At 44.1% G+C, this 27,797-nt stretch overlaps 1 protein-coding gene across 5 annotated transcripts in view; it reads right to left on the bottom strand.

The window, feature by feature from the left end:
- Nucleotides 1-27,797, bottom strand: part of IQCH (IQ motif containing H) — a 169,081-nt gene that overhangs the window by 23,306 nt on the left and 117,978 nt on the right. For all 5 annotated transcript variants that reach the window (XM_029065755.2, XM_029065754.2, XM_029065756.2 and 2 more), the window contains 2 exons: nucleotides 21,121-21,241; nucleotides 19,421-19,707 (listed from right to left, as the gene is read on the bottom strand). In XM_029065755.2, the coding sequence (XP_028921588.1) occupies nucleotides 19,421-19,707; nucleotides 21,121-21,241 (408 nt within the window). The remainder of the gene's footprint in view (nucleotides 1-19,420; nucleotides 19,708-21,120; nucleotides 21,242-27,797) is intronic.

Genomic DNA, 27,797 nt, shown 5'->3' with positions numbered 1-27,797 from the left:
CTCTGGGGCTCGGGGAGAGAATTTGCCTTCCCGGTTGGTTGACGCGCAGCTCGGAGAAATGTGGGATCGTTCCGAGTCCGGAAAGCCGCTGATGTTCTCTAGGGTGGGGGAGACTGGGCAGGGGACACAAACGGGACCCCTGGGTTCTCGGCTTGGTGCTGCTTCCGGCCTTCAGGGGGACCTGGAGCAAGTCATTTGGGTTCTCAATGCTTCAGTTTCCCCATCTGAAAGTGGAGATTTTATTACTTGGGTCTGCCTACTTCATTGGAACAGCGTGAGGATTAAATGAACCAAATTTAAGGAAATCTTTGACGCTACCCACAGCTCTCACCTCTCACATTCAGAGGCCAATTTCAGGCACTTACTTCTCCATAGCATCAAGCCCCAAGCCCCTCTGCGCCCATCACCAACAACTTCTTCAGTTCTCGGTCACCTCACGCTTACCTTTTCCTCCCTGCTACCCTTCCAGACTCCACTTTCATGCCATTCCAAAATAACAATAGTAACAATTATGGTATTCGTTAATCACTTACTATGGGCCAGCCTCTGGGGTGGATACAAGTAAAGTGTGTTAGAAACGGTCCCTGTCCCATGTGAAGCTCACAGTCTCAATCCCCATTTTCCAGATGAGGTAACTGAGGCCCAGAGAAGTGAAGTGACTTGACCAAGGTCACAAAGCAGACAAATGGTGGAGCTGGGATTAAAACCCAGGTCCTACTCACTCCCAAGCCCATTCTTTATCCACTAGGCCACAGTGCTTCATCTCTAGCTGAACCAGAGCATGAACTCTCTTTTCTAGTCTTATTCATTCATTCATCCATCCATTCATTCATTCATTCGTATTCATTGAGTGCTTACTACGTGCAAAGAACTGTACTAAGCGCTTACCTCCCTTCTTAACTTTGTCTTCCCTCTTTGATCCCCAAGATTCTGCCCACCTTACCCTCTGTTCCTGTACAAGCTTTCCTGACCCTGTCTGCCCCAACAGCGACTCTCTCCTCCTTTAAATCTCGGCTCAAGGTCACCTCCTCCAGGAAGCTTTCCACAGGGAACCTCATAAATTCTCCTACCTCCCAGCATAATTTGCGACCCACTTCTCCCTCAATCAGCCTATCAATCAGTGGTATTTATTGAGCACTTACTATGTGAGGAGCCCTCTACTTAAGTGCTTGGGAGAGAACAATACCATAAAGTTGATAGATATGAACCTCGCTCTCAAGGAGTTCACAGTCTGACAACTATTCTTGTAATAAAGATTCTCAGTTCTGCCATAACCTGTGTTTCCACTGTGCAATTTGGTTAGAACACTGTAACGGAATTAAAGAACGTTCTCCCGACAACGAAAGTCTGTTTGGGCTAATCAAAAAAATGACTGGTATGACCGCCTGCAGCATCAGACTGAGTATTCCTTAATATGAGGTTTTACCAAAAAAAAAAAAACAAACCCAAACCAAAAAAACTCATTGTATATATGTGTGTCTGTCTGTGTTGCATCTTCTATTAAACGGTAAACTCTCTAAAGTGCAGAGAACAGATTAACAATTTTTTCTCATTGTATTTGTCAAGTGCTTACTACGTGTCAAACACTGTTCTAAGCACTGGGGTAGATACAAAGTTGTCAGATTGGACGCAGTCCCTGTGCCGCACGGGGCTCACAGACTTAATCCTCGTTTTACAGATGAGAGAACTGAGGCCCAGAGAAGTGAAGTGACTTTCTCAAGGTCACCCAGCAGACATGTGGCAGAGCTGGGATTAGAACCCAGGTCCTCTGACTCTCAGGCCGAGGCTCTTTCCACTAGGCCACACAGCTTCCTGTTTTTTTGAAGTGTTTCTTCAGAAACTAGTATCAGGCTCTGCATTCTATAGGTGTTCAATAAACACAAGACAGAGTGCTTTGAAGCAGAAGGACATGGCTCTGTTTGTGGAGGTGGAATCATGCCCCAGACCTAATCTGTAAACTCCTTGAGGGCTGTGAAGCAGTACGGCCTAGTGGAGAGCCTCCGGGTCTGGGAGTCAGAAGGACCTGAGTTCTAATCCAGGCTCTGCCAATTGTCTGATGTGTGACCCTGGGCAAGTCACGTCCCCGGGCCTCGGATACCTCATCTGTCAAATGAGGACTAAAACTGTGAGCCTCATGAGGGACAGGGACTGTGTCCAACAGGACAACCTTGTACCTACCCCAGGGCTTAGAACAGGCCTGGCACATAGTGAGCATTTAAAAAATACCACAAAAAAAAAGAATTAAAAAAGGGAATGTGTTTTGGTTCCTCTTCCAAGCACTTATTACAGTGCTTGGCATTCAGTAAAATAAAGTGACCGATTAACGAAAATTCAGTCTGAAAACAACCCCTTTTGGTGATATAACCGGCACCCTGAAGATCTGATAGACTTTGCTAAGACTGAGGCCTCAATTTTTTCCTGACTATTCTTGAATTTCTAAGGAATTAACTTTGATGGAAACTAGGCGGAATTCTGTTAGGAAAAATACCCAAGGTATTTCCAAATATTATTGTGAGCAGGGACCGTGTCTGCCAACTCTGATGTATCCTACTCTGCCAAGCGCTCAGTACAGTGCTCTGCACCCAGCAAGTGCTCAATAAATACCATTGACTGATAGATAGAAATTTGCCTATAGTCAGCTGTACCTCTAGGGAACAGCCCGGAAAGCCTCAATCATAGTACAGTTTTTTACGATCGCAATAAATAATAAACTTTAAAACCTAAGCTAGAAAGAAGGCATAAGTTCTTCAACGGTTATTCAATTACAGCTTCCCTTTCCCCAGCCCGATAATTCCATCTGCAAGTAGTATTGACTTGGATGTTATTGTACCCACGAACCTGCTACATTTAAATAAATGGGTGTATTTATTACACAGTGAAATGTCAATTATTCATGTATTTACTTGTCCTTTCTAAAGAGTTATGCGCGTAACTTTGAAAATTCACAACAGAATCAAACATTTTGACAGTGGTCGTTTTCAGCATCTTATTAGATTGCCATCTAGTGGTAACAGACAAGACAATCCCAAATAGTTTTTAAACTCTAAATAGATAATAATAATAATAATGTTGGTATTTGTTAGGCGCTTACTATTTGCCGAGCACTGTTCTAAGCGCTGGGGGAGATAGAGGGTAATGAGGTTGTCCCACGTGAGGCTCACAGTCTTATTCTGTCTGAGAAGCAGCGTGGCTCAGTGGAAAGAGCCCGGGCTTGGGAGTCAGAAGTCATGGGTTCGAATCCCGGCTCTGTCACTTGTCAGCTGTGTGACTGTGGGCAAGTCACTTCACTTCTCTGTGCCTAGTTACCTCATCTGTAAAATGGGGATTAACTGTGAGCCTCACGGGGGACAACCTGATTACCCCTGTATCTATCCCAGCGCTTAGAACAGTGCTCTGCACATAGTCAGTGCTTAACAAATATCAACATTATTATTATTCCCCATTTTACAGATGAGGGAACTGAGGCACCGAGAAGTAAAATGACTGGCCCAAAGTCACACAGCTGACAGGTGGTGGAGCCGGGATTAGAACCCATGACCTCTGACTCCTAAGCCCAGGCTCTTTCCAATGAGCCCCGCTGCCTCTCTTCCCTACTTTGACTGTGAGCTCCATATGGAACAGGGACGGTGCCCGACCTGATTATCTTTTTTCATTCATTCAGTCGTGTTTATTGAGTGCTTACTGAGCACACAGCAGTGTACTAAGCGCTTGGAACATCTCATTTCTACCTCAGCACTTAGAACAGTGCTGACCCATAGGAAGCACTTAAGAAAACCATAATTTTTCATTATTTATCCAATACAAAAGAACTCTTGAGAAATCCTTTGGAACCTACCCCTTCTTAAGGAAATCACATTACTGCATAACATAATAATAATAATGTTGGCATTTGTTAAGCGCTTACTATGTGCAGAGCACTGTTCTAAGAGCTGGGGGAGATATAGGGTAATCAGGTTGTCCCACGTGAGGCTCACAGTTAATCCCCATTTTACAGATGAGGTAACTGAGGCCCAGAGAAGTGAAGTGACTTGCCCACAGTCACACAGCTGACAAGTGGCAGAGCCGGGAGTCGAACTCATGACCTCTGACTCCGAAGCCCAGGCTCTTTCCACTGAGCCACGCTGCTTCCCATCTAATTTGGCTCCTGGTACTCTGTTGATTCTCACTGAATTTCAGATGATAACGGTGATGATGAATATGAAATTCCTGGACAACTTAAAAATTATATACAGTGCTGTCTTGCGAACAGGAAAGGCCTATGTAGAACACTCGTTTAATAAGAATAATTGTGGTATTTGTTAGGAACTTCTCATTTGTCAAACACTGTACTAAGTGTTGGGGTAGATACAAGAACATGAGGCTCACATTGTAAGAGGGAGAAAAGGTACTGTATCCTCATTTTACGAAAGAGAGAACTGAAGCCCAGAGAAGTTAAATGACTTCACCAAGGTTACACAGCAGGTCAGTGGCAGGGGTGGGATTAGAACCCAGGTCCTCTCACTCTCAATCCCTGCTCTTTTCACTAGACAATGCTGCTTCTCACTTCTGTTTGCACATGCACCCACGGAGACTGCACCATATTGTCCTGATGAATTTTTTGCTGAAAAGGAGCTCCTCCTCCCCTCCCCATCACCCCTACTCCCTCCCTCTGCTCTACCCGCCTCCCCGCCCCACAGGATTTGTGTATATATGTACATATTTATTATTCTATTTATTTTATTAATGATGTGTATATATCTATAATTCCACTTATTTATATTGATCCTATTGATGCCTGTCTACTTCTTTGGTTTTGTTGTCTGTCTCCCCACTTGCATACTGTGAGCCCGTTGTTGGGTAGGGATTGTCTCTGTTGCTGAACTGTATTTTCCAAGCGCTTAGTACAGTGCTCTGCACACAGTAAGCACTCAGAAAACACGATTGAATTAATTAATTAATTAAGGACAAAAAGGGAGAGGTTTACCAGGTCTCAACAACTGCCTGTTTTAGAATACTTTAAGGGTAAAGAAATGGAGGAAAAAAGATTCTAAAATTTGTGTCCCTCTAGACTGTCAGCTCCTTATGGGCAGGGAACGTGTCTGCTAATTCTGTTGCATTGCACTCCCCCAAGCACTTAGCACAGTGCTCTGAACATAGTAGGCACTCAACAAAGACCGTCCATTGATCAATTGTTTCTTATCTTTCCTATCGCTGGTCTTTCCTCCTCTTCTTCCACTTTGCTCCCAGCTGTTCCGGTCCGAGACACAGGGTCTGCATTCGAACACGATTTCTACTCTGAGAGTCATAGCATCATCAGGACTCTACAGAAAAGTATCTTCCCACCGTCCCCCAATGTGTACTTTGGAAGGCCACTTACTTCTTTTGACATTAAACGTGGAACTAAAATAAGGATGCTCACCCCATTTTTATAAGCCTATTACAGGCTTCCAGATCTAGTGAGTCTCTAAGGTTCTTCTATAGCAATTCAATGGAGTGATTCCATATTTCAATATGGTTATTCTCAAGCTTTAATTTTAATGCTATAAATGTCAGAACTGGTAAATGATTTGCTTAGTTCAGAATTGTTCTTTTTTAACGATGCTACAGATGATCTCCGAGAGGCTTTCGTATAGATTTTCAAAAATAGAAGAAAACGTTTCTAGGTAGTGGCCGTCACGGAGGATCATTTTGTGTTGCCCCATTAGTTGAGACAGCCCCAATATGGGAAACTTATGGCTTCTTCCAGGCTGCCTTGGCCTTTGCCACAATTTGGAGGGCAATGCCTTGTTATGACGAGAAGTTCTGATTTTCCCCTTTCTTACGCTGCAGCCCCAGAAAAGAAAAAGGCAAAATATGGCTCTAAATGGCAACCAGTTCACGATAAAGCGGAAAGTACTTCAGATCGTAATCAAGAAAAAAATCTCTCTGATTTAAAAAAATCCAATTGCTCTAAAATAATAATAATAATGACAACAATATTTATTAAGCACTTAGTATGTGACAGGCACTATACTAATCACTGGGGTAGATACGATCAGATGGCATCTCTATCACACAAGGGGTGCACAGTTTAGGTTGGGGAGATAGAACCAGTGTTTAATCCCCATTTTACAGATGAGGAACTGAGGCCCAAAGAAGTTAAGTGACTTGCTCAAGGTCACCCAGCAGGCAAGTGGTGAAGCCGGGATTAGAACTCAGGCCTCCTGACCCTCAGTCTTCTGTTCTTTCCACTAGACCACACTGCTTCTCTAAGGGACGGAAGTAGCTATGAGTTTAATAAGGATTTATCATGAAAAGTGTGTCTCACTGGATATGGGATGGACATTTACCTTGCTCAAAACAGTTTATCCTTACTCCCCAAAATAGGGATGCTTTTAATTTGTACGGCGTTTTTATTTTTCCTGAGCACTCTTTTTACATCATTAATCTCATTGCTTCTTCTCTGTAAGTTAGAGGTAGGTATTATTATCATTTTAAATGAGGAAACTAAGGCTCAGAGAGGTTAAGTGGCTTACCTAAGGTCACACGGCAGGCAAGTGACAGAGCTGGGACTAGGATCCAAGTTTCCTGATTCCCAACCCCCATACTAAAGTGAATCCCTGTACCCAAATCATCCAGATCGTTGCCTTTCCTGGCATTTTTTTCCTTGCACTTCCTAGATCGCTTAGAGTTGAACCTGGTCATCAAAACTCAGAAAGAAGCCTCCTAAAAGCATGCACAGAGAGTTTGAGAGGGATTCAGAGAGTTAGAAGGAGCTGGGCTCTAATCCCTGATCCACCACTTGTTTGCTGTGTGACCTTGGGCAAGTCACTTCACTTCCTCTATGCTTCAGTCACCTCATCCGTATAAGGGGATGAAGACTGTGAGCCCCAAGAGGGATAGGGACTGTGTCCAAATCGATTAGCTTGTCTCTACTCCGGTGCTTAGAACGATGTATGGCACATAGTAAGTGCTTAATGAGTACCATAATTATCATTATTATCATTATTATTAATAACATATTCCATAAAAAAAGATTCTGCAAGGGGCTTTATTCCCTTTGCATCCAAGAAGGATTTTAGAGGTTCCCATGCTGCTGAAGATGCCATCTGGAAGTCTCATGGTCGGCTGGTTACATCAGATGCCTGGGAAGTCAGGAAGGGCGATGATTTACCATGGGACCTCGGCTATGTCACTTAACAACTTTCTGCCTCATATTCCCCATTACTCGTCTGTAAAGCACTTTGAGGTTCTGTAATGAAAGGGGCTAGAGAAGCACAATGAGTTATTGTCCTTCGGTTTAGACATAAAACCGAGTTCCTACTTACTTGTGATCAATAAAGATCCCATGGCATTTTTCAAAAGAGTTCGGGCGTTCGCTCTAAGCCCCTGGGAGGATTCCAATTGAGGAACTGTCTACTGAAAATTACCCTGTAGTTTCACTTGGATAGGTATTCTTCACTTCTGTCCTAAATCGTAGTGGTTTGTGGTTGCCGTTGCCCTCAGAAGACGCTACATCCCACCCCAGAGAGGGGTGTTTAATTTAGGGATTCCTTCATATATTGTCTGTCATCAATTCTCACTCTCGAGAGATGAAAGAGGAGATAGAAACAACAGGTGAGATTTTTAAACGACCATATTTGTAAAGACTACCTCTTATAATAGGAAAGTTTTATTTTCGTGTGTGGTATTTAAGCACTTTACTATGTGCCAAGCCCGGTACTAAGCACTGGGGTAGATATAAGATAATCAGGGTCACGGTTCAAGTTGCACAAGGGGCTCACGGTCTTAATCCCCATTGTATAGAGGAGGGAACTGAGGCACAGAGATGTTAAGTGACTTGTCCACCATCCCACAGCAGACAAGGGATGGAGCCAGGATTTAGAACCTAGGTCCTCTGACTTCTAGGCCCCTGCTTTTTCCACTAGGCCACATTGCTTACATTCATTCATTCAATAGTATTTACTGAGCGCTTACTATGTGCAGAGCACTGTACTAAGCACTTGGAATGTACAAATCGGTAACAGATAGAGACAGTCCCTGCCCTTCGACAGGCTTACAGTCTAATCGGGGGAGACAGACAGACAAGAACAATAGCAATAAATAGAATCAAGGGGATGAACATCTCATTAAAACTATAGCAAATAAATAGAATCAAGGCAAATAAATAGAATCAATTACATGTATTTATATTAATGTCTGCCTCCCCCTCTAGATTGTAAGCTTCTTGTGGGCAGGGAATGTGTTTGCTTATTATTCTATTGTACTGTCCCAAGCACTTAGTACAGTGCTCTGCCCAGAGTAAGCACTCGACAGATATGACTGAATGAACCGAAGGAATGAAATGTGATTTCTTTGGGTCCTTGGTGTTATTTGGCATTCTTCAAACACATATTTTACTTCTATGGGCTCTGAATTTAAGGGAGTTCACTGCGAGTCATGTCAAATGATTCCTGGGCATATATATATTCCTGAGCTTTTCCTTGATATTTCCTCTATCAAATAAGTGCATTTTTAAAACAACGTTGTTTTCATTACTGTACCATTGATTTTTGTTTTCCATGAGTCAGTCAGTAGTCACTTTGGTATCGTATATGTCACATTAATGTAAGCAGAAATTCTAGAGTCTTAGTCCACTGGGAAGTGTTTGCTCCTTTCAATATCTTCCTCATATTTTTTTTTTCTATCGGAGACTATTTTTCCTCAAAGAACACTTAGACAACGAAAAACCATCCACCCTTCCCTGCTGAGAAGGCTTTGCCATCTAAGCACAAGAAGCTATCTTGTTCATAAAAACTTTGGTTTTTATTTTGCCCTCTCGTTTCAAAAACAGAAAAAAAAGTCGAATGATTTCCATTTCATCTCAGCTTCTAAATGTTATCTTATTTCCAAAAACAAATAACACTGTCAAATTGGCCCTTTAAAAAAGTTTTCGCTATCACTAGGAAATTTGGAAACATGGCAACATCACCACTTATTTAAGGCTTTTTGGCTTTAGAGCGCCTTTCGAACATTAACTAATTAATCCTCCTAACACTCCCAACAGATGGGTAAGTAGCACCTCCCTGATACCACTTGGAGAAGAGAAACAAAAGAGGTGACGTGGCCCCTCCAAGGTCACCAAGATAGTCAAGGAATAGCAGGGAGCAACGTTCTGCAGTTCAGAGACTCCAAACTTGGTCTCGACTCCTAAAGGTTTGATTTCTTAGAGCTTACATTTAGGCGGTCAGTCATCAGTCAACTGTATTTACGGAGTGCTTACTGTGTGCAGAGCACTGTACTGTGTCTTTGGGAGAGTCCGATACAACAATATAACGGTCTGCACCTCACAGTTCAGGTGCCACATCCAGTTTTCTTGGTTGGCAGCGTGGCCTTGTGGATAGACCCCGGGCCTGGAGTCAGAAGACCTGGGTTCTAATCCTGTCTGTTTTACTTGTCTGCTGTTTGACGTTGGGCAAGTCACTTTACTCCTCTGTGCCTTCGTTCCCTCATTTGTAAAATGCAGATTAAGATTGTGAGCCCCAAGTGGGACAGGGACTGGGTCCAACCTGATTAGCTTGTATTCATTCAATCGTATTTACTGACTGGTTAGCCTACTCTTATCATTTTTGTAGAAAAATGATCCAGGCAGCAGAGTGAGGTATGGACTGGAGTGGGGAGAGACAGGAGGCTGGAGTCGGGGGAGTAGACTGTGAGCCTGTCATTGGGCAGGGATTGTCTCTATCTGTTGTCAAAGTGTACATTCCAAGGGCTTAGTACAGTGCTCTGCACATAGTAAGCACTCAATAAATACTATTGAATGAATGAATGAATGGTCTCCATGAATGCCAGGAGCGGTCACCCTAACGTGAGTAGCGTCAGACAGTGGGGAATGCTACAACACAAGTTTTCCTTAGCAAGGGGGTTCTTCAAGAAGGTAGACCCCCCCTCTCCAGAAGCAACCGCATATACCTTTGCATGAACCAGCAAAGGAAGAAATGCTTTGGCCCAGGAGCACACAAGCGACAGGAGAATGTAAATGTGGAAAAACAAACACTGTTCATCAGACAAGCTAACTCAATCACTGGATTGTTAGCATTGCCCGATTTGTGTTTGGAAATCTCTCGGTTAATTGCAGAAATATTTATGAAAGAAGAAAAGGAGCAGTGTTTTCTCTCCGGTGAGTCACTGCTGAATGAGCAGGTTGGATGAGCAAGAAGAGAACATTGCGCATTTGCAGGGTTTGATCCAGTTTTGATGGATGTTAAAAAATTGAAGGTATGCTATCATTTTAGGAAATAAATTCATCTGCTCAATAAAATACGGATATGAAACATCTTCTTTATTGACGTTGGCCATGGGGCAGTACTGATGGCATTTATTGTCTGTAGACTCTAAACTCGCTGTGGGCAGGGAAAGTGTCTACCAACTCTGTTGGATAGTACTCTCCCAAGAGCCTATTACAGTGCTCTGCCCACATTAAGTGCTCAATAAATACCACTGACAGAGCATCTACTGAGTGCAATTTGCTGTATTAACTTTTTGGGAAAGGACTGAAATTTAAAAGGTCAGTGGGTTTATTGCTAGGCCTTAACTAAATTCCAGGCCTAGAAGTAGTAGTGGGTTTTAATCCCGGCCCCGCCACTTGTCTGCTGTGTGACCTTGGGCAAGTCATTTCACTTCCCTGTTCCTCAGTTACCTCATATGTAAAATGGGGATTGAGACTGGGAGCCCCACATGGGGCAGGGACTGTGTGCAACAAGATTTGCTTGTATTGACCCCAGCGCTTAGTACAGTGCCTGGCACACAGTAAGTGCTTAACAAATACCACAATTAGTATTATTATTAGTTTCCTGGCATTTTTCAATCCGTTCACATGGTATCATGCAGGGGGATGGGCCAGGAATTATTTTCAGAGGAAATTTTCCTGTAAAAAAAATTCATATTTGGGCCGACTCTGCATAGGATGAAGCTAAAATTTTGAGAGAATTGTTTAGTACATATGGGGTCAACTTTCTGCCTTGGCAAAGGGCAGGGCCAACAGCTTCCTGGCAGACTACTTTCATTTGTCAGCCAGTCAATCAATCACATTTATTGAGCGTTTACTGTGGGCAGAGCACTGTCCTAAGTGCTTGGGAGAGGACAATAGAACAATCAACAGACACATTCCCTGCCCACAACAAGCTTACCGGAGTTGCACCTCAATACAAAATATGACTCTAAAGCTTAAAAAAGCAGCTTCCCCCTTGTTCTCTTAAATCTGGATAGAAAGGGGCTGGCTGATTGTTAAAATGGCTAAAGTCCTCATCAAAATTTTGGTCCGCAAGGTTGGGAAGATAAAATGCCCTATGGATTTTACCTCACCAAAAAGGAATAATAACACTTGTTATGTGCTTACCGTGTGCTAAGCACTGTGGTAGATATAGGGATACAGGGAAAGCTTCCTGGAGAATTATATGAATACCTGTAATTTCATGTCTGTCTTCCCCTCTAGACTGTAAGCTCCTTGTGGGCAGGGATCATGTTATATTTTATTCTCCTAAGTGCTTAGTACAGTGCTCTGCACAGAGAATGCACTCAAAAGATACGATCGATTGATTATGGGCAAGAAATGTCTAAGGAGTCTGTTATATTGGACTCTCCCAAATGCTTAGTAGAGTGCCCCGCACACAATGACACTCAGTAGATACCATTTTCTTATGGCATTCGTTAAGCGCTTCCTATGTGTCAAGAGCTTTTCTAAGCACTGGGGTAAGCACAAGGTAGATTGGACCCAATCCCTGTCCCGCGTAAGGCTCACAGTCTAAGTAGGAGGGAGAACAGGTATTTAATCACCATTTTACATTTGAGGAAACTGAGGCCCAGAGAAGTGAAGTGACTTGTCCAAGGTTACCTGCAAGCAATTGGCAGAGCTGGGATTAGAACCCAGGTCCTCAGACTCTTTCCTCTAGGCCCGCTGCTTCTAAATGATTGATTCTTTATACGATTGACTGATGGTTGCGATTTCAGGAGGGTTTCGAAGATGGGGAGAGTGATGTTCTGCAGGATGGGAAGTGGGGCAGAGTTCCAGGTGGGAGGGAAGGCCTGAGCAAGAGAATCTGTTGGTCCTGCTTCAGGGTTGTCAGAGTTGATTTTGAGGGAGTTGCGGCACATTAAATGATGCAATGTCTTATTTGAACATTTTCCAGTTGCTTGGGCTTTTCCCAACTTTTTTTTTTCTCTTATGGTATTTGTTAAGCACCTACTATGTGTCAAACACTGTTCCAAGCACTGGGGTAGATACAAGTTAATTAGGTTGGACACAGTCCCTTTTTTATGGTATTTGTTAAGTGCTTACTACGTGCTAGTCACTGTATTGAGCACTTAGATACCAGCTAATCAGGTTGGACACAGTCCCTGTCCCTCGGAGGGCTCACAATCCGAATCCCCATTTTACAGACTCGGTAACTGAGGCAAAGAGAAGTTAAGCAACTTATCCAAGATCACACAGTAGGGAGGTGGCAGAGCTGGGATTAGAACTCAGGTCCTTCTGACTCCCAGGCCAAACCCCATCCCTGTCTATATAGGACTCACGGTCTCAGTAGGAGGGAGAACAGGCGAACTGAGGCCCAGAGAAGTTAAGTGATATGCCCAAGATCACACAGCAAGCATTTGGCAGGGCTTGGATTAGAACCTAGGTCCTCTGACTCCCAGGTCTGTGCTCTTTCCATTAGGCCATGCTGCTTCAAAAGAATCATAAAAACCAAAAAGCCATTCTTTCCCCCGACCTGTAGCATCTCACCTCACGCCCACTTCACAAGCTAAGATTAATTTAGTTAATTCTAGTTGCTGGGATTCTGTGGAGACACGCCAGTAATGGACCGAATGTGGAAACTGTAAACTTCTTCAGAGATGAGCATCTTTTCTTTCTTTGGAAATGAGTTGGAAATTAAAAACAGAAACATTTTATACCGTGTTTAGACAAGTGAAATACATGTTTAAGAGAATTTTCACACAGTTTACACCATTCTATTTATGCAAAAGATTCATGCAACTTTATAAAGGTTTTCAGGGGCTTTAAAGTATTTTAAATGCTCTGCTAGACTATACTAGTAACAGATGTTCAATGACACGTTTAAGTTTTTGTTTTCCTGAAAAAGCAATAGATCACTAGATATTTTCTTAAAAAACAAACCACCTGACAACTTTCAAAGGATACCTCTTCACCCTCGGTGTTTTTGCAAACCTGGGGTTGCTTTTCATTCATTAAATCGGGTGACTTTTGGGAAATTAGCATTAGTATTTTGAAAGTGTCGTATAATACCATTTCATCCAATCCTCCAGAACTGCAGTCTTTCGTATAACCTCTTGTTCTCTTTCATAATCAGACAGATGGTGTCAGCAATTGTCTATATACTTAAGTTAAAAAAAATTCAATGAGAAGGACCCGGTGAAATAACAAATTTCAAGTTATGCGACTGAGAGAGAAGGAAAGGAGAACAAGCTGAAAATCTCGGGTTCATTAGCGGGAGTAGGAAACCTTCATTTCACTTTCCCCGGTTCTTGTCAGTGTGTCACTCCTTCAGCACCATTCTGACATAGTTCCTTTGTATTTTCAAATATCATTCTGAAAAAATGTCTATACATTACTGCTAAAAAGCCTTCTGAAACCCCCCTGAGTGAATAAATACTAATAATTGTGGTATTTGTTAAGCACTGGGTCCTGTATTACGACAAAAAGTTCTAGTAGCAAATTACTGGCTAAGAAGTAGGATGTACATTAGGGCCAGTAAGGACCCAGAAAAATTCTGAGCCTTCTTTCCTACCTGTCATTAAGTCGGCTCTCCTGCCGAACCAGTTATTACATTATTTTTCTGAAAAACTCATATGTGAATGTATTATCTAATAATGATAACAATAATGATTATAATGATAATTGTGGTATTTGTATTTACTGTACTAAGCAAGAGAAGCAGCGTGGCTCAGTGGAAAGAGCATGGGCTTTGGAGTCAAAGGTCATGGGTTCTAATCCCGGATCTGCTACCTCTCAGCTGTGTGACTTCGGGCAAGTCACTTAACTTCTCGGTGCCTCAGATACCTCATCTGTAAAATGGGGATTAAGACTGTGAGCCTCACGTGGGACAACCTGATTATCCTGAATCTACCCCAGTGCTTAGAACAGTGCTCAGCACATAGTAAGCGCTTAACAAATACCAACATTATTATTATTATTACAAGATCATCAGATGCCATGGGTGCTTACAGTCTAAGTAGATGGGAGAACTGATATTGAAACCCCATTTCGCAAATGAGGGAACTGAGGCCCAGAGAAGTGAAGTGACTTGCCCAAGTCACCCAGCAGACAAGTGGCGAACCCACAACCTTCTGACTCCCAGACCCGGGCTCTATCCATTAGGCCATGCTGCCTCCCTCGCTGGGACTGCCCCTCAGTTGCTCAACTTGGGGGTTCAGGGTGCCTGTCTTAATTCTTAGAAAATTAAAAACTCTCTAATGTATTTGGGGATTTCAGCCCTTTAGAGTTTTGAGCTCTTAGGAGTAATGCCTCCATTTATTGTTTAAATTCTTCTCAAAATTTGGCTCTGATCTTTTGAAAGCCCCCGACAGATTATCACATAATTCCCAGATAGTTATATGTAGCGCTCTGTGTGTATGCATGCGTGTGTGTATCCTTATCTGTGTGTGTATGTGTACTGTGTGTCCTTTTTACCTGAATTCTGCCTCCCCCTCAATCAGAGAAGTGAAGTGAATTGCCCACGGTCACACAGCAGACAAGCAGCAGAGCTGGGATTAGAACCCAGGACCCACTCCCAGGCCCATGCTCTTTCCACTAGGCCATGCTGCTTCCCTTCAACTGACACAGAAGTGCAGCCATTTTAAAAGGGATGTCTTTTATCTTAATGTTTCAAAACCCTTTGGGGTCGATTTTCCCTCCATTAGGCATTAGCTTGTGATTAACAACAATGGGCCTATTGTTGCATTTAAAAACGTGGAACAATAGGCAATTTTGTTTACACCCAAGGCCCATTTAATTTTAATTTAAAGGTAGGCTGTTAACCTTTTTACAGTATATCCACCCCCACCACCCCCCAACAAACTTCCTTAAAGGTAATATGGCTAAATCCCTTATAGCTCCTGTTCACTGTCCCGTGCATATTAGAAATAGAGGCCGTGGGGTCCAATGGACAAGAGAAATAGATGGAGAGGTTGAGGGCTCTAACAATCACCCATCTGCATGGCCCTCTCCATCAGTAAATTCCCACTCAAGCCCTGTCTTCCCCCTGATCTTCCCATCACTGTAGACAGCACCACCATCCTTCCCATCTCGCCTGTACCCTTGGTTATCCTTGACTCATCTATCTCATTCAAACCGCATATTCAATCTACCACTAAATCCTGTCGGTTTACCCTTTCCAAAATCGCTAAAATCTGTCCTTTCTTCTCCACACTGCTCCCACGTTAATCTCCTCATTCATTCGTATTTACTGAGCACTGATTGTGTCCAGAGCACTGTAATAAGTGCTTAGGAAAATATAACGATAAACAGTGACATTCCTTGCCCACAGTGAGCTTACAGATTAGAGCAGGGGGAGACAGACATCTATAAATAGAAATAAAATGACAGATGTGTACATAAATGCTGTGGGGCCGGGAGTGGGGAAGAGAAAAGGGAGCAAGTCAGCGCAACACAGAAGGGAGTGGGAGATGAGGAAAAGTGAGGTTTAGTCTGGGAAGGCGTCTCGGACTAAGAACTTGTCCTATCCCACTTTGATTACTGTACCAGCCTCCTTGCTGACCTCCCTGACTTCGCTCTCTCCAAATCCATGCTTCGCCCTGCTGCCCGGATCATTTTTCTACAAGAAAGTTCAGTTCATGTCTTCCCACTTCTCAAGAGCCTCTAGCGGTTGCCCATCCACCTCCACATCAAAGAGAAACTCCCTGCCATCGGCTTTAAATAATAATAATATTATTACGGTATTTGTTAAGCGTTTAAAGCCCTCAATCACCTTGCCCCCTCCTACCTCACCGCTCTCTTTTTACAACCCAGCCTGCACTCTTCACTCCTCTACTGCTAACCTTCTCACTGTACCTCCATCTCATCTGTCTCGCTGCTAACCTCTTGTCCACATTCTGCCTGTGGCCTTGAATGCCCTCCCTCAAATCTGACAGACAATGCTTTCCACCTTCAAAGGCTCATTGAAGGCCCATCTCCTCCAAGAGGCCTTCCCTGACTAAGCCCTCCTTTCCTTTTTGCCCTCTCCCTTTGCGTCACCCTGATTTGCTCCCTTTATGCCCCCTCCCTCGGCCCCACAGCACTTGTGAACGTATATGTAATTTATTTATATTGATGTCATGCATTCATTCATCAATTGTATTTATTGAGTGTTTACTGTGTGCAAAGCACTTTGCTAACCGCTTGGGAGAGTACAACTCACCTGCTAGACTGTGAACTCAGGGAATGTGTCTAACAACTCTGTTGTACTTAGCACAGTGCTCTGCACGCAGAAAGTATTCAATAAATACAAAATTGACTGAGTAAATCTGCCTGGACATTCCATTACCCCACCTCAGCATATCTGGTTTTTCAATCTGTGATATGAAAACTCTCAAGTGCAGCTACCTCTTAGCTCACAGTGCAGATGAGATGTTGAGAACTGCCCCTGAGCTCTGGAGAAGGACAGTGTCCTAAAATGCTGTTGCTACAAGGGAAAGACTGACCTTGGACAAGTCACTTAACCTACCTATGCCTCAGTTTCCACATAAGAAAAATGGGGATAACACACTATTCTCCCTACCTCGTCAGTTGTAAGCCCCAAATAGGACAGGACCCATGTATGATCTGGTTATCTTGTATCTGCTTCAGGGCTCAATCAGTGAACCGTATTTACTGAGGTAACTGAGGCCAGGGAAGTTCACATGGGTCTGTGTTTGATCTGTTTATAGTGTGACCTTGGGGAAGTCACTTCACTTCTTTGGGCCACAGTAACCTCATCTGTAAAATGGAGATTAAGGGTGTGAGCCCCATATGGGACAGGGCCTATGTCCAACTTGATTTGCTTGTATCCACCCCAGAGCTTAGAGCAATGTTTGGCACCTTTTAAGTGCTTAAGAATTACCATAATAATAATAATTATTATTGCTCTAGCCCTTAGCACAGTGGTTGGCAAAGAGTAAGCACTTAACGTATAGTATTATTACTAAAGAACCTGAGAACTATCCTTCCTGTACCTCAACTGGCAAGAATAAAATGTTTCTGCTCTTGCTGTTGTTCGTTAATTGTTTTGGCTGCAAATTGCTTTGCTAGACCAGCAGCATGGCCTAGTGGAAAGAACACAGGCCTGGGAGTCATAGGACTTGGGTTCTAATCCCGACTCTGCCACTCGTCTGCTTTGTGTCCTTGGACAAGTCACTTAATTTTTCTACGCCTAGACTGTGAGCCCCAAGTGGGACAGGGTCTGTCCAAACTGGTAACCTTGTAATTACCTGCACACTTAGAACAGTGCTTGGTACATAGTAATTGCTTAGCAAATACCATAAAAAGAAATACCAGGTATTCCTTTCTCTTTTTAAAAATGGCATTTGTTAAGTGCTTACTACGTGCAAGGCAATGTACTTACTATGGGCAAGGCACTGGGCTAACGCTAAGATAATCAGGTTAGACACAGTCCACATCACATAAGGAACTCACAACTTTAATTGCCATTTTACAGATGAGGTAAGCGAGGTCCAGAGAAGTGAAGCGACTTGCCCAAGGTCACAGAGCAGACAAATGGCTGAGCTGGATCAGAACCCATAACCTTCTGACTCCCAGGCCTGTGCGCTATCCACTATCCTATGCTGCTTCTCTAAGCAAAGTAACATTTTCTCTGCCCACAAGGAGCTTTTACCCTTAATGGGGAGTGGGACAATCTTGAGAACTTTTCCTAATGGAGGAATCAAAATGAGAGAGGAGCAATGAAAAAATACGAGAAGAAAACAATCTTAGCCGGGTCTTTGAGCTGCAGAAACTGAGACTTGGAAGGGTTAACCGATGTAGGCAAAGACCCACGAGAGGCCATGCCCAGAATAGAAATGACTATTCAGAGTCCTTCCTCGGGATAGATTTTACATTTTAGAGGAGACTTCAGACTTATTGATTTCCAGGACACCATAAAATATTTCCAGGTTTGGGATTTATGCCTTTCTTCTTTGAAGACTGCTCTTTAAATGCAGACCAAAATGACTAGCCATGGAGTTACAGGTAATTCTCCCATGTGAGGAAACTGAATCCGAAACTCTCTAGATGCCTGTCATGTCACTTCCCCTCCCTTCATGGATTTATGCCTAGTACTTGAGCTGAGATTTACTGGCACAACAAACGTGGGTATTTACAAAAGCGAGTTAGATAAAACAAATTAATCTTACTCATAAAATGCCTCTCACAGTCTCCACTGTACCTTAGTGGAAAATGAAGATTTTTTTTCTGTTTCAGTTTTTTTTTTTAATGGTATCTGTTAACTGCTTGCCATGTGCTGGGCACTATACTACGTGCTGGGGTAGATGATAATAACGATAATTGTGGTATTTGTTAAGGCTCTTCTATGAATCGACGCCTTATCATGGCAGGAGAGTTTGTGTACGCTGATGAAGCTTAGAGCTGTTCCATATAAGGCTACCCATAATGGAAAGGTCTAAGCCAAAGCAACAGACAAAATCTGGACAGCAGTGGTGTGGGAAAGAGTCCAAGGAGGATGATTAAGTGATCGAAACGTTGATCAAATGGCAGAGACTCAAATTTTCCCCGTGTGGAAGAAGGCAATGGTAAAACACTTCCGTATCTTTACAAGAAAACTCTATGGAAACACATACCAGAATAATCTTACGTCAGAAATGGACATTCTGGAGAGGGTGTGTCCTTGGCGTCGCGATGGGTCAGAAAGAACTTGGCATTTGAAGAATCTGTTAAGCGGTTACTATGTGGAAGGCACTGTACTATGTACTGGGGTGGATACAAGCAAATTGGGTTGGACATAGTTCCTGCCCCACGTGGGGCTCCCAGGCTCAATCTCCATTTTGCAGATGAGGTAACTGAGGCCCAGAGAAATAAAGTGACTTGCCCAAGGTCACACAGGAGGTAACTGGCAGAGCCAGGATTAGAACCCACAACTTCCTGAGTCCCAGGCCTGGGCTCTTATCAGTAACACCATGATGTTAAGCAGTGTGGCTTAGTGGAAAGAGCACAGGCTTAGCAGTCAGAGGTTATGGGTTTAATTCCCAGCTCCGCTGCTTGTCAGCTGTGTGACTTTGGGCAAGTCACTTAATATCTCTGTGCCTCAGTCACCTCATCTGGAAAATGGGGATTAAAATTGTGAGCCCCAAGTGAGACAACCTGATTACCCTGTATCTACCCCAGTGCTTAGACCAGTGCTAGGCACATAGTAAGTGTTTAACAAAAACCATCATTATTATTATTATTATTATTTTTGCCTGCTGTGGTCTGACTCACCTCTTGCTCCTTTGTGACTGGATGGATAAAAGTCACCAGGTCAATGGAGAAGTAACCCAGCGCCCCCCTGGCTTTGCAGACTTTGCCGATGCTTAAGCAGAGCGAGCTGAGGACTTGTGGATCCACCGATGACTGAGGCAGGGTAGTGCCCGAGGAGCGGAAGGGGCCGTCACAGTGGAACTGGTCTCCGGAAGACACCATCTTGATTTCCCCCGTTGGCTCTATCAGCATGTCCACTGTCAGGTTGGTGACGTTGTCCGAGGGTGGGAAGGCCTCAATCACACCTCCTGGAGGGGGCAGAACTCATTGTGAAAGCAGCCTCCTCACTTGCGGTATTTGTTAAGCTCTTACTATATGTCAGGCACTGTACTACTCGCTAGGATGGATCCCAGCGAATCAGGTTGGACACAGTCCCTGTCCCTCGTGGGGCTCACAGTCTCAATTCTCAATTTACTGAAGCCTAGAGAAGGGAAGTGACTTGCCCCAGGTTACTCAGCACACAGGTGACGGACCTGAGATTAGAACCCATGACCTTCTGAATCCCAGGCCCGGGCTCCATCCACTAAGCCATGCTGCTTCTCATAAGAGAATATGGAAAGGTTTCGGAAGGAGGTGAGTCTTTCCATCATTGCTCCAGGTTATTAGTTTTTGCTCCCCTTTGAGCAGTGATAGAGAGAATGTAGGACCCTGCTATTTTTTCTCTTCCACATTCCCATCCCAGACAGAGCGCTCCCTCCACCTTCAGTTTTTCAGAATTAAAATTCTGGGACTATAAAGGGGAGGATTTTGGGCTGCATCTGGCTCCCCGGGGGTGAGCCGGACACTAATAAAGACGATAATAATAAATGTAGTATTTGTTAAGCACTAACTATGGCCCAAGTATGGTTCAAAGTGCTGGGGAAAATAAAAGGTCATTAGGTCGGTCACTGTCCCTATTCCACATTGGCTCACAGGCTAAGTAGGAGGGAGAATGATCAATCAATCAATCAATCAATAGTATTTATTGAGCACTTACTATGTGCAGAGCACCGCACTAAGCACTTGGGAGAGTACGAAACAATTAACGGACATGTTTCCTGCCCATAATGATCTTACAATCTAGAGGGGAAGATGGACATTAAAATGAATATATAATTTATAATACATATTTTAAAGATATGCATATAAGGGCTGTGGGGTTGGGGATGGGGAGAATATCAAGAGTCCAAAGGTCACAGACTGAGGTGAGAATAGATCATGAATCCCCATTTTGCAGATGAGGAAATTGAAACTCTGAGAAGGGAAGTGACTTGCCCAGAATCAAGCAACGGGCAAGTGGCAGAGCCAGGATTAGAACCCAGGAACTCTGACTCCCAGGCCTGTTTGCTTTCCACTCGGCTGTGCTGCAGTGCTTTGCACACAGCGCTCAATAAATATGATCGATCGAATCAAGAGGACTCGATCTTGACTGAATTTTCCAGATGAAATCCAGCCCCTTGTCTTTCGTCGCTTGGTGCTCAGAAGCTAGACTTGATTTACCGAAGAACATTTAGGGATGATTTTAGAACCGTAAAAGTCGACATGACAGGAGGGACGGACAAAGCCGTAGAAAGATTAAGAAACATGGCAAAAGGCCCTCCAGATCGCCAAGACCCCTGGGATGAAACGGGAGCATCGCTTCTAGCCATCGTACTCAACAGAACCATTGCAGCCTTATTTACCTTGACTCAGAAATGTTCGGAGGAATTTTTCCCACGTAGGGAATCGTTTCCCATTGACTGGCTGTGCATGCTGTGCTAAGACGTCTGCCAGCTCCTGGGAGATCTTCACCAAAGCTGGCTCCTGCAGAAACAAATTAAATAGAACCACAAGCAATTTTACTACAGAAATGAAAACTGCTTGTGGAGTGATTAAAAACCAGGCCTCCAACGGGCAAAAAAATGTGGTTACTGTTTACCCAGAGCCAGGAACCCATTAAAAAATGTTTTTCTCTAGTTTTCTTTCTACTTTTATGCCGTATTTCAAAGTGACTTCTTTCTCTCTCCAAATCCAGATAACATGGTCTATTTTCTCATAATTAAATCAGCAAAACGATTAAACGTATCACACCACCCCATCCTATCAACAGCCTCCTCTGGCACGTACGCATTTATTTTTCCCATCCTCAACACCTCTGTTCAATTGTATATTCAAATGTTTATGCCGATTCCTCACCCTGTCCACATTCTTAATGTTTGATTTTCCTTTTTGAGTATAAGCTTCTTGTGGGCAGGAAATACGTCTCTTGTTTCTGTTGTTCCTCCTCGAGGGCTTAGGTTACAGCACCACACTCAATAGGTGCTGGACACCGATGTACTGCCACTGCTTCTTCTTCTTTTTTTTCTTTTTATGGTACTCTTTAAGCACTTATTATGTGTCAAACACTGAGCGTTGGGGTGCATATGAGTGAATTAGGTTGGATGCGCTCCCTGTCCCGCATGGGGTTCACGGTCAGAGTTCTGTTTACTAGTACTGTTTACTAGAAGCAGCATGGCTCAGGGGAAAGAGCCCGGGCTTGGGAGTCAGAGGTCATAGGTTCGAATCCCGGCTCTGCCACTTGTCAGCTGTGTGACTGTGGGCAAGTCACTTGACTTCTCGGTGCCTCAGTTACCTCATCTGTAAAATGGGGATTAACTGTGAGCCTCACGTGGGACCACCTGATTACCCTATATCTACCCCAGCACTTAGAACAGTGCTCTGCACATAGTAAGTGCTTAACAAATACCAACATTATTGTTATTATTATTATTATTAGTCACTCCCCTCCTCAAAAACCCCCAGTGGTTGCCTGTCAACCTTTGCATGAAACAAAAACTCCTCACTCTTGGCTTCAAAGCTCTCCATCACCTTGCCCCCTCCTACCTCACTTCCCATCTCTCTTTCTACTGCCCACCCCATACGCTCAGCTCCTCTGCCACTCAGCTCCTCATTGTCTCCCGTTAATAATGTTGGTATTTGTTAAGCGCTTACTATGTGCAGAGCACTGTTCTAAGCGCTGGGGGAGATACAGGGTCATCAGGTTGTCCCACATGAGGCTCACAGTCTTCATCCCCATTTGACAGATGAGGGAACTGAGGCCCAGAGAAGTGAAGTGACTTACCCACAGTCACACAGGTGACAAGGGCAGAGGGGGGATTCGAACCCCTGACCTTTGACTCCCAAGCCCGGGCTCTTGCCACTGAGCCACGCTGCTTCTCTACTCACGCCTGTCCTGCCGTTGGCCCCGGCCCACGTCCTCCCACTGTCCTGGAATGCCTTCCCTCCTTACCTCCGCCAAACTCACTCTCTTCCCCTCTTCAAAGCCCTATTGAGAGCTCACCTCCTCCAAGAGGCCTTCCCAGACTGAGCCCTCCCTTTCCCTCTGCTGCCCCTCTCTCCCACCCTCTGCTCCTCCCCCTTCCCCTTCCCCTCAGCACTGTGCTCATTTTTATATATTATCACCCTATTTATTTTGTTAATGAGGTGTACATCCCCTTGATTCTATTTATCTCGTCGATGTTGTCTTGTTTTTGTTTTGTTCTGTTCTGCTTTGCTGCCTGTCCTCCCGTTTGGACTGTGAGCCCGTCACTGGGCAGGGATGGTCTCCATCTGTCACCGAATTGTCCATTCCAAGTGCTTAGTCCAGTGCTCTGCACAGAGTAAGCGCTCAATAAATACTACTGAATGAATTGTCTGCTGCTAATGCTGCTGCTACTACTACTAATAATTGTAGTATTTGTTGAGCCCTTACTACGTGCCAGACACTGTACTGAGCGCTGGGAGTGGGGGACCTACAAGTATATCAGTTTGGACACAATCCTTGTCCCATGTTAATGCTACTACTATCACTGCTCTTGCAGCTATTATTATTGTACTGCCACTGATTTTTCTTCTTCTTTTTCTTTTTATGCACTATGTGTCAAACACTGAGCGCTGGGGTGGATATGAGTGAATTAGGTTGGACGTGCTCCCCGTCCCACCTGGGGTTCAAGGTCAGAGTACTGTTTATTAGTACTCTGCTGCTAATGCTGCCACTACTAATAATAATTGCAGTATTTGTTGAGCGCTTACTATGTGCCAGACACTGTACTGAGCGCCAGGGGTGGTGGCTACAAGTAAATCAGTTTGGACACAATCCTTGTTTCATGTTAATGCTGCTACTATTACTGCTCTTGCAGCTATTATTACTGTACTGCCACTGATTTTTCCTTTTTTTTTGCTTTTTATGCACTTAGTATGTGTCAAACACTGAGCACTGGGGTGGATATGAGTGAATTAGGTTGGATGCGCTCCCCGTCCCACATGGGGTTCACGGTCAGAGTACTGTTTATTAGTACTCTGCTACTAATAATAATTCTAGTATTTGTTGAGCGCTTACTATGTGCCAGACACTGTCCCGAGCGCCAGGGGTGATGGCTACAAGTAAATCAGTTTGGACACAATCCTTGTTCCATGTTAATGCTGCTACTATTACTGCTCTTGCAGCTATTATTACTGTACTGCCACTGATTTTTCCTTTTTTTTTTGCTTTTTATGCACTTACTATGTGTCAAACACTGAGCACTGGGGTGGATATGGGTGAATTAGGTTGGATGCGCTCCCCGTCCCACATGGGGTTCACGGTCAGAGTACTGTTTATTAGTACTCTGCTACTAATAATAATTCTAGTATTTGTTGAGCGCTTACTATGTGCCAGACACTGTCCCGAGCGCCAGGGGTGATGGCTACAAGTAAATCAGTTTGGACACAATCCTTGTTCCATGTTAATGCTGCTACTATTACTGCTCTTGCAGCTATTATTACTGTACTGCCACTGATTTTTCCTTTTTTTTTTGCTTTTTATGCACTTACTATGTGTCAAACACTGAGCACTGGGGTGGATATGGGTGAATTAGGTTGGATGCGCTCCCCGTCCCACATGGGGTTCACGGTCAGAGTACTGTTTATTAGTACTCTGCTACTAATAATAATTCTAGTATTTGTTGAGCGCTTACTATGTGCCAGACACTGTCCCGAGCGCCAGGGGTGATAGCTACAAGTAAATCAGTTTGGACACAATCCTTGTTCCATGTTAATGCTGCTACTATTACTGCTCTTGCAGCTATTATTACTGTACTGCCACTGATTTTTCCTTTTTTTTTTGCTTTTTATGCACTTACTATGTGTCAAACACTGAGCACTGGGGTGGATATGGGTGAATTAGGTTGGATGCGCTCCCCGTCCCACATGGGGTTCACGGTCAGAGTACTGTTTATTAGTACTCTGCTACTAATAATAATTCTAGTATTTGTTGAGCGCTTACTATGTGCCAGACACTGTCCCGAGCGCCAGGGGTGATGGCTACAAGTAAATCAGTTTGGACACAATCCTTGTTCCATGTTAATGCTGCTACTATTACTGCTCTTGCAGCTATTATTACTGTACTGCCACTGATTTTTCCTTTTTTTTTTGCTTTTTATGCACTTACTATGTGTCAAACACTGAGCACTGGGGTGGATATGGGTGAATTAGGTTGGATGCGCTCCCCGTCCCACATGGGGTTCACGGTCAGAGTACTGTTTATTAGTACTCTGCTACTAATAATAATTCTAGTATTTGTTGAGCGCTTACTATGTGCCAGACACTGTCCCGAGCGCCAGGGGTGATAGCTACAAGTAAATCAGTTTGGACACAATCCTTGTTCCATGTTAATGCTGCTACTATTACTGCTCTTGCAGCTATTATTACTGTACTGCCACTGATTTTTCCTTTTTTTTGCTTTTTATGCACTTACTATGTGTCAAACACTGAGCGCTGGGGTGGATATGAGTGAATTAGGTTGGATGCGCTCCCCGTCCCGCATGGGGTTCACGGTCAGAGTACTGTTTATTAGTACTCTGCTGCTAATGCTGCCACTACTAATAACAATTCTAATATTAGTTGAGCGCTTACTATGTGCCAGATACTGTACTGAGAGCCGGGGGGGTGGGGTGGGCCCTACAAGTAAATCAATTTGGACACAATCCTCGTTCCATGTTAATGCTACTACTATTACTCCTCTTGCAACTATTATTATTGTACTGCCACCGCTTTTTCTTCTTTTTTTTTTCTTTTTATGCACTTACCATGTGTCAAACACTGAGCGGTGGGGTGGATATGGGTGAATTAGGTTGGACGCACTCCCCGTCCCACATGGGGTTCACGGTCAGAGTACTGTTTATTAGTACTCTGCTACTAATGATAATTCTAGTATTTGTTGAGCGCTCACTATGTGCCAGATACTGTACTGAGCACCGGGGAGGGGGCGCTACAAGAAAATCAGTTTGGACACAATCCTTGTCCCATGTTAATGCTACTACTATTACTTCTCTTGCAGCTATTATTATTATTGTCATTATTGCTACTATTACGGCCTCTACTACTGCTACCACTATTACTACAACTGCAGCTACTACCAGCGCTTAGTACAGTGCTCTGCACACAGTAAGCGCTCAATAAATACGACTGAATGAGTGAATACCACCGCTGTGACTTTTCAATACGACTGTCGCTGCCACCGCTGCTTCTACCACCGCCATCGCCACCGCGCTTTGTTGTTTTAGGACCGAGATGCCACCAAACCAAGAGTCGCTTCTCGAGCTAAAATACTTGGGATTCCACTACCTAAAGAAATAGCCTCCGGCTTCCAAGACGACATCTGCAAGGATGAATTCCCAGACTTCTTTTCCCTTGTAGCCCACAGAAGGTTGCAGGGAAAATCTACTCCTCGCGCCGTATCTATGTGGCAAGGAGGCAAAGGATTTTCTATTCCCTTGGAGCGACAGCATTTCCATTTCAGTCACAGATGATCCGGATCCAGACCGGACAAATTCCAAACTCCCCTTCGGTCAGATGGACGGGAGAAAGGATATCCAGATCTGGATCTGCATCTGGATCTGGAGAGGCAGCGAGGCTCAGTGGAAAGAGCCCGGGCTTGGGAGTCAGAGGTCGCGGGTTCTAATCCTGGCTCCGCCGCTTGTCAGCTGTGTGAATTTGGGCAAGTCACTTCACTTCTCTGGGCCTCAGTTATCTCATCTGTAAAATGGGGATGAAGACTGTGAGCCCCACGTGGGACAACCTCATCACCTTGCATTCCCCCAGCGCTTAGAACAGTGCTTTGCACATTGTAAGCGCCTAACAAGTACCACCATTATTATTATTATTATTTTCTACACCAATGGACACTGGGTAACATGGAGGATCCAGTCTGGAATGCAGTTGTCTCTCTACATGGCCAGACTGGAGCTGGATTTTTCTCAAATCCATCTGACCATCTGGTTCATTCGTTCATCCATTCAGTCGTATTTACCGAATGCTTACTGTGTGCAGAGCAGTGTACTAAGCTTGTGGGAGAGTACGACGTAACAGTAAACAGACACATTCCCGCTCTATTTCAAACTGCTGCGTGCCTGGATCCATGTCAGCGATCCAGTGATTGAAAGGCTCAGAGAATTCAGGTTGTTCAGACTAGCTCTTGGCTGACGTACAGGGGTCTAGTGTACAGTTCTATGTTGATGGAGCAGAAATCACTTCAGCTCAAAATCAAATTTGAATTGAATGAATTTTCGGGGGAAGAAGCCCTATGCCATCTTCCCCTCTCAGTCTGGATTTTGGAACTTCCCCATAGCTTGGGCCTCTAGTTTTTTTCTCTGTGCTTCCCCTGCGTCCATCAGTCGATGACATTTATTGAGCGCTTATTGGGTGCAGAGTACTGTACTACATGCTTGGGAGAGTGTGACATAACAGAGCTGGTAGACACATTCCCCACCCACAACGACCTCGGTCCACCACACTGGGCAGTTTTCACCCCCAGGGAATGCAAAGTTCACAATAATAATAAAATAATAGTACTTATCAAGTGCTTACTATGTGCCAAACACTATTCTAAGCACTGGGGAAGATACAAGTTAATCAGGTTGGACACAGTCCCTGTCCCACGGGGGGCTCACAGTCTTAATCCCCATTTAAGAGATGAGGTAACTGAAGCCCAGAGAAGTGAAAGGACTTACCCAAGATCACACAGCAGTCATGTGGCAGAGCCACAATTAGAAGCCAGGTCCTTCTGATTCCCAGGTCCGGGCCCTAACCACTAAGCCACACTGCTTCTCATCCTACCTGCCTAGGCCTCGGTTTCCACATCTGTGGATTTGGGTGGGGGGACAAATCGGACACCTCTCTATCTACCTCTTAGACTGTGAGCTCTCCAAAGGCCAGGGACCATGTCTTACTCCCACTTATGTATTCTTTCCCAGCATTTAATACAGTGCTCTGCACCCAGTAAAGGCTTAATCCATCATTCAATGGTATTTATTGAGCACTTACTGCGTGCAGAGCACTGTATTAAGTACTCAGGAGAGTACAG

This window comes from Ornithorhynchus anatinus, chromosome 5, assembly GCF_004115215.2.
Source record: "Ornithorhynchus anatinus isolate Pmale09 chromosome 5, mOrnAna1.pri.v4, whole genome shotgun sequence".
Classification (NCBI taxonomy): Eukaryota; Metazoa; Chordata; class Mammalia; order Monotremata; family Ornithorhynchidae; genus Ornithorhynchus; species Ornithorhynchus anatinus.
The sequence above is the reverse complement of the archived record's forward strand: the minus strand, read 5'-3'. Positions and strand labels throughout refer to the sequence as shown.